The sequence below is a fragment of the Punica granatum genome, chromosome 3, assembly GCF_007655135.1.
Source record: "Punica granatum isolate Tunisia-2019 chromosome 3, ASM765513v2, whole genome shotgun sequence".
Classification (NCBI taxonomy): Eukaryota; Viridiplantae; Streptophyta; class Magnoliopsida; order Myrtales; family Lythraceae; genus Punica; species Punica granatum.
Window position 1 is genome coordinate 31,645,521 of NC_045129.1, and position 16,150 is coordinate 31,661,670.

At 36.0% G+C, this 16,150-nt stretch overlaps 1 protein-coding gene across 1 annotated transcript; it reads right to left on the reverse strand.

Annotated features, from left to right (window-relative positions):
* Positions 1 to 7,336: 7,336 nt before the first annotated feature.
* LOC116198939 (probable LRR receptor-like serine/threonine-protein kinase At3g47570) lies at positions 7,337 to 10,967 on the reverse strand. The gene is made up of 2 exons (XM_031529214.1): positions 8,226 to 10,967; positions 7,337 to 7,985 (listed from the first exon to the last, which is right to left on the reverse strand). Exons 1-2 carry the CDS (start codon positions 10,918 to 10,920, stop codon positions 7,630 to 7,632), a joined length of 3,051 nt encoding a protein of 1,016 aa, XP_031385074.1. The 5' UTR covers positions 10,921 to 10,967; the 3' UTR covers positions 7,337 to 7,629.
* Positions 10,968 to 16,150: the final 5,183 nt, after the last annotated feature.

Sequence of the window (16,150 nt, forward strand, 5' to 3'; positions counted from 1 at the left end):
TCTTTATAATTTTCTCTTGAATATTTTATCCTGTAATTTTTTTTATTATTCAATCCACAATCACTAATTGCTGAAACAACATTAGTAAAGGAGGAAATATTTTACGTATAATATTTGTTTCGAGAGGAGAATATTTGTCATGTGCGCCTGAGACCAAAGGGCGGGAAAAAGATGTGTGGGCCCCGCTTTGCTTTGAACGTCCACTGTGGGGGCCCAACTGGTCAATTTCCATCGCCTATCCGTTGGAAGAGTCTTTTCCACCTAGGACGTGGATGGAAAGCGGATGAAATTGAGTCGTCGTAGACTCGTCGTATGGCCCCCACAACCACAAATTGTATTTTCCGTCGGGTGGCTTTTGTAAATTTGTCACACGTCACTATCACATTCTCCTCATCCCAAACCTTCGTCCTCAAGGAACCTATTTTCATAGGGCCAATTTTCCTCTTCCCTTCATTAATATTAATATTTCCAAGTATATATTATGTAATTTTTAAGTTGAAAACGGTGATTATTTCCATGGAAAGCGAGAAATTGCTGGATAGTCTCTGACGAGGAAACACTACTAAAATAGTAAAATCGTCGCAAATGAATGGACGAATTTATTAATGCATGAGTAATCAGGTAATAGACTATAAATTTGTGTCAATGAATTTATCGAATTAGTTTTTGTTTATCACGTCATTGCAAGTATCATTTAAGATTCTCTTATGGAAATAGTCGACAACATGCTGTAAAGAGCAAGTGAATAAAGGTTGCAGTTTTGTAAATCAGATTCCTTTTGCTCATTGAACATCAGTACACTCCACGGAGGATGTCGTAAGTGTCGATGAATGAGATATTTTAACTCGATTTGATCATCATACTTTACTTCCAAAGACATCCAACTTGGAATCATAGTAAAGTAATGGGAGCCATATTTAATTCCATAAAGGGACGAATGGTATGAATAAAATAAGAGGATCAATCATAAATCGTGGAATCGGTTTTCCACCTAATTACTTGACCTTGGGATTGGCTTCAATGCCTTGGCCTTTGTCCATGTTTAATTTATTTACACGAGAGATTTTGACATCCCATCAACTGTATGGTATCGTCGACTTTATATCTATTGAATTAATAAACAAATAAATGATAAATAAATAAAATGTCGAATTTAATGATTATAAAGCCAGGGGTATTATACAGCTGACGGGAAACCAAAAAACTCCATTGACTATGTCCCTGGCCTTTTGAAGTCAGATTGTCAAGTGAAGTCCCTTTCTGAATTTCATATGTTGTCCCCTTGTGACGCTTATCATCAATTGTGTTCAATCAATACTGAGCATCCACGTAGACGAGCTAATTGGTTGTGACAAAGATAGAAGACGCACGGAAGATGGGACAATCCTCGATTTCCAAGAACCTTCGAGTAGTTTGGTCAAATGAAAGAAATGTGATTGTTCGCATTCATACCTAATTCCTCGATATTCGTGCATTCCATATATGAGTCAGTGACACTTGCTTCATTAGGCCCCGTGGAAAACCATATAGAAACGAACAATCTTTCCGAGTCAAACTTACTCGGACCAAAGGTTCAATCAAATATCTGCTTACCAACGAGGCTGAGGAACCAAAGATCTCTCGTGGATCAAGCAAATAGAGAGCGTCTATAGCTAAAGAGCATCATCGTCTTACTTCTTGCCTCGCTTTCACCATTGGTTTGGGTTGGAGTGAATTGGAGGAAGAGGAGGGATGAGGGGGGGTTTATATGCGATTTCTTTACTTGCTTTCGTTCGAGAGATGTTGTCGGGGCTTCCATGTCTTGATTTTGCATGGTCGGGCTCTTTTTAATATTAAGCGGCCCAGTCCAGTTTTCCCACCTGAAAAAGAATGGCCTCCCTCAATCTAATCTAACGCTTCTAAAATTTAAGAGCTCGTAAGAAGTCAATGTAAGATGAGGCTCAGCCCATATAGTAATTCGAATGATTAAGGACTCAAAATTTTTTTTTTGTCTGAGTTAATATTGAGGTTTTATTATGAAATCACGATTCTCATGTTCGCTTGGAAAAGTTAATTGCTTGTTTTCATAGAGGTCTACATGATTGGAAAAATAAATCGGAAAGGTTGAATTAGTGGAAGAGTAGTTAACTTTTAATTTACATTAGAGTGTTACTCACGTTGCGCGTGTGATTAAGATCTCCATCCATGTGAAGCGCGCCTAATTTTCAATTATTTTCATTTTTAGTTCTCTTTAATTTAAATAGGTCCATTTCGAAAGAAAATAAAATTTAGAAGGCCAAAAGGAGGTGGGGGAAGGGTTGTGGGAGGTATGGAGTTGTGTGGGTTAGAGAGGGCTATTTGACTTCCACAACCTGTAGTTGGATAAGATCAAGGGCAAAATGCACTAATCTCCTTGAGGTTTGGAGAAATGACACTTAACCCTATTTGTTGAGATTATATGCACTTAGTCTCATTTGACTTAGTTGACCAATTATTATTTTTGAGAAAAATATCAGTTGAATTTATAATTTATGAATTTTTCTTTTCAAGTCCATACATTTAATTTTTTACTAAATATAGCAACCACATTTCATAAAATATTTGTACACGGCTTTTTTTAATATATTATAAATGTTAGAAATATAAAATATTTTAAAAATAAAAATAATTAAAAAAGAACATGGTCAAATAGGGAGGAGAAAGGCCTCCAATAACGTTTCTTGGGGTGATTGTCATTAAATGAAATGATGAGTGTAATAATGTAAAACAAATTTAGATATTTAAGAAACCCTAAATTTATTTTGAAATTTTAATTTGGGTAGGTCGGGTACCTATGTGATTTCTCCAAAAAATCCGAGAACTGAATTGAGGTATGGAACCTTCTAGAATTGAAATGTGTTCAATTTTTTGATTGGATCGGACCTCAATTTTCGACTTTCTACTTTCGTTTCTAGTGCCCTGCGATAGGCCACGCCTTTCCTTCTCTTCATTTGTCCTCTAAATCAAAGCTTTCAACTACTTTTATTATTTACTTTTAATCTTTACTTCTTAAATAAAAAATAAAAAATAAAAAATAAAAAAATGATGACTTCCTATGAACATTTAATGTAATGTGAACCTTATTTAGTAAAAAAATAAATAAATGCATTGACTAAAAAGGAAAAAACTAAGAGTTATGACCCTAATTAGTATTCTCTCAAAAAATAATAATTTGGTCAACTAAGTCAAATGTGGCTAAGTGCATATATTCTCAACAAATAAGGTTAAGTGCAATTTCTTCGAACCTCAAGGAAGGTTAGTGCATTATACCCTAAGATCAATTAAGGGGTCGGATGGGGTGGGAATATTGGAAAAGACCTGACCCTTGAATTATAATGTCATTATTTTAGTGGTTGATATTCATTCGACTAGAAAATAAGTTATTAAAGAACATTGAAGGAATTATGAGTTTCAGTTGATAATAAATAAATTAATAAAATCTCTTATTACCGAAAAGACTACTAAAGCAATTTTTAGTTTAAAGAAGAAAAAGAAACGGCCAAATATTTGTTTAAAAAAAGGAAGACAGGGATTAATCGAAACAATTAGGGACAAAGATAGAGATACATATACGAAAACAAATGTGTGAATAGAGTTGGAAACTACTTACTAACTGTTAGGGACCGAGTTTTCGGATCTGAGGTCCATAAGCGACACAGCTCATATATTCTGAGTAATGGTTTTTTTTACTGGATGGCTAATTATATGAGATACACTTTCCTACTCTATCAATTTTTGAATATCGAGAATATATCGAAGATCTCTCAGAATAAGGTAACGGATATGTCTACGATTCATTATAACTACTAGGTACGACATCAATTTACGATTTTACCCTCTAATTGCTCTCGTGTACGTCCCAGACTGACTTGAGCGTCGAAGAGGGAAGTCAGGACCATCCCCATCTTCCCCTTTTGCAGGTGGTCCGAGGCATATTCGTGGAGTTCATCGGCTATTGGAGAAGATCAATATCAACCACAACTCATGACTAATTGCGGGTTTTCTAGGTCCATAACACTAACTAATTTAATTACTGTGCCCTGCACGAGTTTTTTTTTTCCCATAAATAACAATGAGGAGTTGAGTTTCTTTTTCCTTCCTAAGTTGATTGACTTGAACGGCTGCAATTTCCCTGATATCATTCAAACTAGCAAGCTAGTTGCCCTGGAATCTTGTACGGTAACGTCAAGAAGATCATAGTCTTAGAAAATGTAGGATCCAAATAAGATCGATCTATTCTTACGCGTGTATCTCAGTGCGCTGAAAAACAATTCCTATGTCTAGCTAGCTGCCAGATTCAGCGGAAAAGACTTAGCATTAATCGACTCTTTGTGTCACAATCAACTGAGTAGCCATGAAATTATAATCTCTTTGGACCGCACGCCACCCCAGTCCCTTTCTCTTTTGATCGAGACCAATATGAAAGGGGATAATGGGTGGGAAGACTTGGACTTTGAAAAAAAATGAACTTTGTCGTGTTTGATACACCCGAATGAAACGCAAGGAATGGAATCGACCATACAAAATGCAACTATTTGTATGGTCAATTCCATTCTTTTCCTTTCATTCATGCGTACCAAACATGGTCTTAGAAGATTCAATCTAACGCAGAGAAATAGGATCTGAGAGTGACCTGATGATCTGTCCATTCATTTCGAAGCTGAAACAGTAGGGAGATCATATGGACTAGTAATTTGTTCCTCATCAAACTCCATATGGTTAATTTTTGTTAAACTGTGATTAGTTTAATCAGGAGCTAGCTTGTACTTTTTCTATTTTAAAACATCGGCTTGTTTAATTTCAAAATGTGATTTTAAAATCACACTTTAACTTAATTATACCCACAACAAAATAAAATAACTCATACAAAGTCAAAGGGTGGGCCCTATACATAATCATTTATACCACTCTTTTTCAAAATCAAAATCTGATTTTAAAATCATATTTTGAAACCAAACACAGTATTATAATCTTCTTGTTCATGCTTCAATAACAATCTTCCATGGGTGACCGAACATAAATTGCCACTACTGGGGAGAGGCAGAGGACGAGGGAATGGAGGAGAGAGCAACAGCTTGACAATCATGTTTTCTGTCTGTGGATTGTTGGGGAAGCTGTAAAGCTGAAGGGCATTTTTTGTATTGAGCGTGCACTTTCCCGGGAAAATTATGCTTCATCTAGTAAGACATGACTTCAAGCTCATCAAAGTGCACTCAAGACTATGAGATTGAACAACGCCTGATTAGGTATTTTTCACGATCAAGTGACTGAAGATGTTTTCTACTTTGTCTGCTGAGGTCTCTGTCCCTATTCCAATTCATTTTGCAATCGTGAGATTAAGATCACATTATTCCCTAGTGGATCTTACTTCATTGCATGAAGTCAAGCACGGGTAGTCACTAGCATGTACATCTTCGGGAAGAGTAGTGCGATAATAATGGATGAATCTCGGGAAGTGAATGAAGTGAGGCAAATATTGTGGAAATTGATGTGCTTTCTTTGTCTCGCTGATCTGTTCTTTGTACGAACACATGCAAGAGTTTGGTGACAGATCTACTTTCTACAGTCAGTTTAATGAGCCTAAAACCTGAAGACTACAAAGTTCAAATATATAAAAATAAAACAGAAAACCAAGAACTGTGGTTTGGGTATACGAAGCACAGTTTAATATGCAGCTCAATAAGGTAAACTGGAGTAAAAACTTGATCACTTTGGTCCGCAGAGATAGTATCGAGAAATTTATTAGATCAAAATCGCCAGTCGAAATGCATATTGTTGAAAGAAATGCAGTCAAAACGAGCAGCAGCATGGCCATTTTGTATCCACAACTTAATGACGAGGCATCAAACCTGTGTCCTACTGATTAGATATATATATATGGGTTTGTTTGTTTTTTAAAAAATTTTCAATTCAACTATACTTATCTTTAATTCAACAACATAATCATTACTTTTTTTTAATCATTCAATTCAATTTTTAATATTAAATTCTCTCAACTATTCATTATTTTTTCACAATTCAATAATACAATTATTACTTTCTCTCAACTATTTATTACTTTTTCATACTTTTTTTTTTCATAATTCAACAATACAATCATTACAAACCAATTAAAACCAAAACTCAACTCAACTCAACTCTAAATCCAAACACACTCATATAAATTGGCCCAGCGAGCTCCTCCCTTTGTTTTCATGCTTATACGGGACTCGAACACTAGCAGAGCTTAGTATTACAGTCTGAAGAAAATTTTTCTTCACGTTTGCGAAAAAATTAAAATGCGATATTACTCAAATGACTCAACAAATTTGACTATGTAAAATCCTATAGCATCTTATGATCGGAGCGATGATAATATGCAACAATTTCTGATAGATATGCATTGTTATTGTTATCGAACGCACACAGAGCTGTAACATCCCGGGCCTTTTGCAATTATGTATTCGCTTCTCTCATGTCCATATATTCCTCTCATTTGGTTTAGTGTTGTTAAACTCCTCTTGTTAATTGTTCGCAGACGCCTTATCAGTTAATTAGGAACTACTTTGTAATGTATTCAGTCTTTTTGAAGGAAAGTGGCAGCTGCTTGCTCGCGACATAGATAATTTTTCCGGACCTCCTTTTCACCATAATCTTACTGACAACAGTCAAGCCATGGATAAATCAAATGTTGAAATACATTTAATGAATTAACTCATTGTCTCTTCCCTTATATTTCTAACTTCAAGCACTTAAGTTGCAGCCTGAATACGTTCATCCCTTTGATTCACACTGTTCACATTGTTTCCTCATGAAGGTAACAGCGTGAAGACATCCGTTTGTTCTCCAACTCGATGTTGGGGAATACGTCTCCAAGATTAACTCCAACAGGAAACCTTTTAGGATATCAGAATCGTTAATAGAACTGAAATGGTTCTCTTCTAATTGAGGACGGCCAGGTTAGGTACCAGCGGCATAATCGATAGCATTCATCATTGGCTTCACCAAGAAACTTGGCAATTCTGGAATATTCCATCAACGCAATAGGTGATATCAAGCGTGGATTCATGTTAAAATAGAAAATACTGGCCTGTTTGAGATGTTTAATAGCTAAATGTACGAGACGGAGGAGATTATTGCTGTTATATATATGAAAGTTTCTGCTGGAACAAAAGAAAATTTCATCCATCTATGCGACTAGTGTTCAAATTTTGTTCATCTTTTGTGGGCCGCTTTTTCAATCCCTAACAAGCTTCTGTCATCTTTCTATAGGGACTATTCCAATAGAAACTTCAATTTCAGCAAAGTTACCATGAAAAGTGAAACGTATTAGCGAAAAGACAGGATTAAACATATTCAGCATGCCAGAGATATATCTCTCTCTCTTACAAAGTTAAGATCCCAGCAGTCACTGCTTTGCCACTTACTTTTCTGTGACAAGGCAACTTGTATGGTAATTTTTAAATAACCCCAACTTCATGACAAAATTTGTAACAAAAATCAAAATTGATCTGCTAAAACTGCATGCACCACATTTATTAATCTAAGTAGCATTAACTGCAGTATGTGAAAGAGATCTTCTGAGAACTGATGAAATGTTGCATTGTGATCAATATGACAAGCGCCTATCTCTCACACTCTGATTCTCCTCCTACGAACTTGAAGAACATCCCATGCCTTCTCCAATTCTGCTGCCGCTTCTCCAATATCCATCCTCTCATTTGGTTGCGCAGCTGAGCACATGAGCCCGACTTTAAGGACTGAGAGCAAGCTCCGTTTGAGATCGCCTTGCACTCTTCCTAAGCAAAGCAATGGGTCCAGCACCTGATCCAGCCCATCAGGAAGAGATCTCTCCACAAATCCACGGAGGCCAAACTCACCACTGAACATGGGCTCAGTTGGTCTCTTGCCTGTGAACAGTTCGAGCAAGAGAATCCCAAAGCTGTAGATGTCCCCTCGTGTCGATACCTCACCACCAACACCATACTCTGCATCAGGAATAAGGGCCTTAGAGTTTACCAGTTTATGAACACTACTGTTGCAATGTACATTCATCAACCTGGAGTATGGAACCTCTTCCATCACCGAAAGCTATTTTAGGTGGGCTGGTGGCTATAATATTGTTGGGGAACTTTATATCTGTTTGTGTATAATATAATAGAGATTGTTTGGAAGTCACTCTGAAGTCTTATATAAGATGATGAAAATAAACAGTAGATCAGTTTTACCTGGTGCAACATAGCCGACTGTACCTCTGATCCCAATCGAACTACTCTGTGTTCCCGATGCTTTGACAGCTAGAAACTTTGCTAGGCCAAAATCACTTACATGTGCAGAAAAATCACTGTCGAGAAGAACATTGCTCGGCTTCAGGTCAGAGTGAATAATGCCACTGTGGCACTGATGGTGGAGATAGTCCACTGCTGTAGCCACATCAATGGCTATGCCCAACCTCTGAATCACACTTAACCTCATGTTATTGTCACTCCCTCCCATCTCGTTTGGGACTGGATGCAGCCATTTCTCGAGGCTCCCGTTGGGCATGAACTCAAATATTAGAGCCTTGAAGTCTTCTCGTTGGAAATCAATGCCCGAGCAAGAAGTGATGATCTTGACAAGGTTCCGATGCCGAATGTTCCCCAATGCTTCACATTCCGCCATGAAACTCTTGCTCGCTCCATGCTCCTTAAGTTTGAGTACCTTCACAGCCACAATCTGTCCGTTGCTAGGTAGAACGCCTTTATAGACTGCACCAAAGCTTCCTTCACCAATCATGTTGGTAGGAGAGAACCCATTTGTCGCTCGTGAAAGTTCAACATAAGATAGCTTGGGGTGATGATCCTCAATTGGAGAAGTGAAGGCAGTTCTGCTTTCCAACCTTTTCGAACGATAAAGAACTATGGCAATGATTCCTACTAACAGGAAGAAAATGGAGACTACGACAGTGATCACCATAACTGTCCTTTGAGATGATGTTTTTCTCTTTGTTGCTCCCCCTTTACATATTGGCAACTGCAAGGAGGGAGGTCCTCCACAGATGTCATTGTTTCCTACAACTGAAACCGCACTATGGTTACGAAAGATTCCTTTGTTTGGGACTTCGCCCTCAAACTTATTGAAGGAAAGATCAATGGCCTCGATGGAAGGGAGGTCGGCTAGAAACCGGGGGAATTGCCCCGAAAAATTGTTTCGAGAAAGATTGAGTAACTTCAGACCTCGTAGGTTTGACATAGATGGTGGAATGGTTCCACTGAATTGGTTGGCTCCCAAATAGAGGTATTCCAGCACCAGACAATCACCCATAGCGGGTGGGATTTCTCCAGACATGTTGTTCTCCGATACATTTAATGTCTCGAGATTCGCTAGTTTACCAACCAGAGATGGAATTGGACCAGTTAAATGGTTACCCGCCAATGTTAGAGTTGAGATTGAAGAAAGGCCAAAGAGTTCTAGGGGAACCACACCAACTAGGAGATTGTCATTTAAACGTAGTGAATTCAGTTGTGTGCAGTTCCTTAGAGAAGCTGGTATGGTTCCCTCCAGCCAATTGTTTCCAAGGTGGAGATCAGAGAGTGAAGTCATGTTGCCAAGGGAGGATGGAATCCCTCCTGAGAGATTATTCTCACTGAGTTCGACTATCTGCAACTTTGAGAGTTTCCCGATGGAGCTGGGAATATTCCCTGTAAGCATGTTTTCCTCCAGCGCAAGACGCTGCAAATTTACAAGGTTCCCTATACCAGAAGGTGTGGGTCCTGATATGAAGTTTGAGCTGAGAAAAAGCGTGGTCAAATTGGAGGAGAAATTTGCAAGAGAATCTGGCAGGGTGCCCTTAAGTCTATTTTCACTAGAAGACACCACTTGTAGTTTGGTGCAGTTGGTTAAGGAGGTAAGGAAACTGAAATCATCCCCTTCTTCAGTTCCTAGATTGTTTACCTCAAAACTAAGCCATTCCAAATTCTCAAGGCCCCCCAAGTCCGCTGGGATCGGCCCTATGAGGGCGTTCACACCAAAATCGATTGCTACAGCTCGAGAAGCATTGGTTATTGAGCTTGGAACCAGTCCTGAAAATCCATTACTACCGACAGTCAACAATTGTAGTTCCGGTAGAGCTAGGAACACATCAGATGGAAGGGACCCTATGAGATTGTTTTCAATAACTGAGAAGGTGACAATGGATGAGATATTATATAGAGAGGTAGGAATATGACCAGTAAGATTGTTAGCTCCTAATTGAAGATCTGTTAGGTTGGACAGATATCCGAGTTGCTGCGGTATGCTTCCTTGGATGTGATTTATGCCTAGAGAAAGATAGGTTAGAGCAGAGAGATTCCCCAGCGCAGAAGGGATTTCACCGGTGAAGCCATTCGAGGAGAGCTCTACTTGGGTGAGCTTCAACAGAGAACCAAGCTCATCTGGGATCCGCCCTGTGAGATTGTTGCCATCCAAATATAGGGCCAAGAGGTCTGCACAATTACTCAGGTTTCTAGGCAGCTCTCCTTGGAAAGAATTGTTGGTGAGATGAAGACCCTTTAGCCTCGACAACCGACCGATCTCCTGGGACAGTACCCCATTTAAGTGATTACCTTCAAGGTCAAGGACTCTTAGGAAGGTGAGATTCCAGACGTGAGGAGACAGAGGACCCACCAGCCGAAGGGATGGGAGTCGAAGAGCAGTCACACGCTGATGCTTCTTGCCGCATGTAACTCCAGTCCAAGCACAGAAGTGGATTGAATCGTTCCAAGAGCTGAGAGCATTAGATGGATCGGAGGTTATCTGACCTTTGAAGGCCAGCAACGCTTGGTGGTCTGTCACATTGGTAAGACTGAAAGCGGTAATTCCAGTAGCAGCAGCAGCAAATACATGGTAGAGGATGATCACGAGAGCCTGGATTTTCAGAAAGCAATTTGGTTTCTTCAGAATCATGTTTATGAGGGTGTAGTGTTGGAGTTGTAACAATTGATAAAGGGAAAGCTGAAGTGCATACCAATATACCATCCGTGCTGCTATATATATATATATATATATATATATATGGTTTAATTGTATAGGTAGTCAAAAAAGTTTCATGGATGTTTGAGATTGGTTCAAAATATTTTTTTGGTAACTTGTTGGTATAAAAAGTTTCAAAACCATTTCAATGTAATGCATTGCGTCAATTGCCCATGACGCCGTTAACATTTGCTGACATGGTGCGTCCTATATGTCACTTTTGTTACATAGAACTAATCATAGTGCGCCACGTTATTTAAGAGGATATAAAATCTGAAAAAGTTCAATAAAAATATAGAAAATAATAAAAAATACAAAAAATAAAAAATTTAGAAAAATAATTTTAAAAATTTAAAAAAATTAAAACTTTTAAGTATTTTAAAAATTTTTAGTATTTAAAAACTTTTAAAATAATTTTTTTAAATTTTTTCTCTAATTTTTAGTATTTTATGTATTTTTATTGGACTTTTTCAGATTTTATATCCTCTTAAATGACGTGGTGCACTATGATTGGTTCCACATAATAAAAGTGACATGTAGGACGCGTCACGTCAGCAAAATGTTAACGGCGTCATGGGCAATTGACGGAATGCACTACATTGAAACGTTTTTGAAACTTTTTGTACCAAATAATTACCAAAAAAATATTTTGAACCAACTTGAAATATTCATGAAATTTTTTAGACCACCGGTGTAATTAATCATATATATATATACACTATAGTCGTGGAGACTATGTGTTGCACGGGATAATATGTGATCTTTTTCTTTACCAATTTTATCATTATATAAAATATTTGTTATGAATGGTTGGAAATAGTAATTTACAATCACTAACAGTATACTATATATATATATATATTATTAATGGTAATTTAATTTCACAAATAAGAGAAAGAAAATAATTATATAAAACATGAGAACTTAAAGAAAGTTTTGAAAATCTAATATTGTCAAGATTATCCATAAAAAAATAATGATTTTTTATCTTCAATATTGCCACGAATTATTTGGTGTTACATGTCTTATATCAACACATACATAAAATTGGATAACCCAAAAATATTATAAGATCTTATCTATGAGAAACAAAAACTAAAAGATGAAGAACTCTCGCCATGAAAAGCTAGCTGTCCATGTGAGGGTACAAATTCATCAAGTACTCATCCTGGATCCACCACGCTCCGCGTTAGGTGAACTACGGTGGACGGTCCCCACATTGATTTTCTGGATTTCGAACCCACGAACTCTAGGACTTTCATGGGTTCTGATACCATCTCGTTACAAAAGCTAACTGTCCGTGTGAGGGTATAGATTCATCAAGTACTCATCTGGGCAGTCTAATTATAAGCGTCCTAAAATAAACTAGTGTGCATGCGTGTCAAAAATTGTGAAGAACTCTAATGTTAGCAATATTTTTCAGATGCGGATTGGTCATAGTTTATTTGTGGCACCTTCACTATTTATAAAGTATAATTACAAAATATAATATAAATAATACATCATAACTATATCTATAAAAAATATGATTTGATTTGCTTTTTGAAAAGTAAATATATAACACAATTTTACACTATTTTATTTAGATCTTCTCATAAAAATATGATCAATTTTACTTTTTGAAAATCAAATTTACACAATTTTATTTAGATCTTCCCATAAAATATTTATAATTTTAAAATTCAAAAAATAAGCAATTTCATAAATCTATATATTTATTTTCAAAAATTAAAAAATTCGTTTTTCAAAAAAGCTTAAAGCCCGAGAAAATAACGATCGGTCTCACGAAACTATATTTATATCTTTTAAAAAAATTTTAAAATAAAAATAATTTTTTTAAAGAAAGCTAAAAAATAGAAAAAAGAACTCTCCAAAAATAATATATATATATAATTTTTCTAAAACTCAAAAAATTGAGAAAATTTCATTCAGAAACGGAACGCTCTACAGTTATTTGGTCGGATCCACCTCGTATCTTCATATAGATATATTGGAATTTTAAGAAAGTTCAAAATTATTTATTGAGGTAATTGCAGAAAAAAGTGGCGACGTTTGTTTGAATTAAAGATCTATCCCAAGTTTCAACTATTGCAAAAAGACCTAAATAATACATGCGTAGGGCAAACGCTATATATAGTCTCTCTGCCTCTATCTAACTTCTTGACTTGGAATAAATTGAGATGTTTTTATTGCTGAAGTTAAGAACAAGCAATGGACTTCAGGACAATGGCATAAGCAGGCGAATCAATATGCACGTTGTAGTTAGTGTGCTAATTCATGAATGCGGAATCTGCTAGATATCAGAGGTGTATTAGCATTCTTTTCATTGCATTCCAAACATTTGATGGCGAGTGCGATGAGATAATCTCATGATTTCCTCTATATATCTTTGGATTATATTTTTGACAAGTCAAATATGACGCCAATTTTTCCCTCTCTTTCCTATCAAATCAAATTAATTTACTGAAAGTGCCGTTGCATCATGACTTTTCAGACTAAATATCTTTTGTTCAAATGGAGAAGGTTGCAGAAATGTCTTCGGCCAAGCAGACTAGTTATACATTGACACTCCGGGTGAGCTCACACCGGATTTTCATGTTTAGACAGCTGGGCTCAATTAAGGAACAATGAATACAAACAGCTGCCAATTGGTGGCCGGGACGATATTGCCTTGTCTACTCAATTTAACGTGTGCGTAGATCCGCTACCATTTAAGCTGAGACTAGATCCGTTTGGACATCAGAGAGCACTGCGGTGATGTTGATATGAGGTTGTTATGTGAATTCTTCTTCTCCCAAGCTGCAACGCGATGCAGAGGTCTAGCACCTCATTCAGCACGTCAAAAATTGATTGTGTCACAATCGCTTTAGGACCCATAAAATTAACCTCTTGGGGCCGCAGTCCATTCAAGTCTAATGTGTTTTGATCGAGACCAATAAGGACGGGGTAATGTCGGGAAGACTTGGACTTGGGAAAATTAGACATAGAAGATGCATTTTTTCCTCCTGAAAGTGGGATTTGAGGTCGACTTGACTAATTGACCATACATTTTTGGAAAAATTACTTGAATGGTACAAAACTTTTTTTAAATAATTTAATACAAAACGTATCAAATTGTTTCAATCAAGTACAATCCGTCAATTTCCATCGACGCCGTTAGTAATTTCTGACGTAGCACGTGACATGCAAGCCTTATGCACGTGGCTGGATGCCGTTAAGAATATCTGACGTGGTACGTGACGTGGCAACTCTTATGACACGTAGTTGAAAACTTTTAGCATGATGTAACAAATTGGTGTAGAACTTTGTTAAGATGTAACAAATTGGTACAAAACTTTATAAAGATATAAAAAAATGGTACAAAAAGTTTTGTATGATTTAACAAATTGATACAAATAGCGGAACAAAAGACAACTACACCTAATTAAAATAATAAAAGGGGAGATCCGTATTGAATGGTGCTTGCATATCCAACGATGCGAAGACTCGTATTACGATAATATGGAGTCATATTACCATGAGCGAAAAAAAATATGGTAGTGTGAATTTGCATCATAAATTTTGGTCCCTCTGGATTTCGAAATAAGTATATAAGTTCGAAAGGAAATATTGGAAGAGAAAATAAAAGGAAGATATTTCGTTCCAAAATTTTTTGACGAGATCGTTACGTGCCATATCAGAAATTTTTAGAATGAAAGATCTTCCCTCTATTTTCTCTTCCAATATTTCCTTTCGAGCTTATGTACTTCTCTCGAAATTCAGAGGGACCAAAATTTATGATGTAAATTCATACTCCCAGATATTTTTTTTGCTTGTGATAATATGACTCCATATTATAGTAATACGGGTCTTCCCATCGTTGGATATGCATAGATCCCGCAGCACCATTCAATATGGATCTCCCCTTTTATTATTTTAATTAGGTGTAGTTGCCTTTGTTCCGCAATTTGTATCAATTTATTACATCATACAAAACTTTTTATACCATTTCGTTACATCTCAATAAAGTTTTGTACCTATTTATTACATCTTAATAAAGTTTTGTACCAATTTATTATATTTTAATAAGGTTCTGTACCCATTTGTTATATCATTCTAAAAGTTTTCAGTCACGTGTCATAAGACTTGCTACGTCACGTGCCACGTCAGATATTCTTAACTGCATCCAGCCACGTATCATAAGGCTTGTCACGTCATTGCCACGTTAGAAATTCTTAACGGCGTCGACGAAAATTGACGGATTATACTTGATTGAAACAATTTGATATGTTTTGTATCAAATTGTTACAAAAATAAGATTTTGTACCGACCGCATTACAACTTAAAAGGTTTTGTATCATTTAAGTAATTTTCCCTACATTTCTATGCTGAAAATGTAAGAGATGAGTTTTTTTTCCCTAAGTTATCAATTGGGATATATTCGTGACTCCATTTGATTCCGGAATTAAATTCTACTCCAACTCTACTCTACTCCATTCCACTTCACTTCATTATATTATTTCCTTAATTCATCAATATAATCATTACTTTTTTTAAATAATTTTCTCTTATTTAATAAATAAATTCTCTCACATATATTTTCTTCTAACCATTATTATAACCAATTTTACAATAATAAATTCTCTAATATACTTTTACATACCAGTGTCGCACGTGCACTCGTTTTTGTTATTTAAGCTTATGGGAATTTACAATAATATTAATTGAAATGAAAAAAATACACTCATTGTTGTAATGTCACACTAAAGAACTTTGTTCTAATGGTTACTTATTGAATATTTATGGGGCAATACGCAACATAAACAGAATGTCGGATAAACATATTAGATGTCTACCTAACAACACCATATCTACCTTCTCCTCTATCTAGTCAATTAATAAACACATTTTTTTTTCACTTCAAATAAAGTTACTAATTAATAAAAAGTTAAGTACTAAAAATAGCTCTTGATGAAAAATCCTAAATCAATATATATATATATATAATAACAAATTCTCGAGTTAAAATTTCTCGTTGCTATCTGATCAAAAGATCAAAATTAATATAATCTTTTATCACACTATCATGTCATCAAAATTCTAAATCCTCTCATTTAGTCATATTAGCATTTTATATTTTGTAATTTCTTTTAGAAATTTTGAAGATATAACATCAAAATATCGT

Bases quoted from the DNA above. Each gene is read 5' to 3' on its own strand.
- LOC116198939 (XM_031529214.1), bottom strand. From the start codon at position 10,920: ATGATTCTGAAGAAACCAAATTGCTTTCTGAAAATCCAGGCTCTCGTG. The intron at 7,986-8,225 runs GTAAAACTGATC...TTCCTGATGCAG, and splicing joins AGTCGGCTATGTTGCACCAG to AGTATGGTGTTGGTGGTGAG.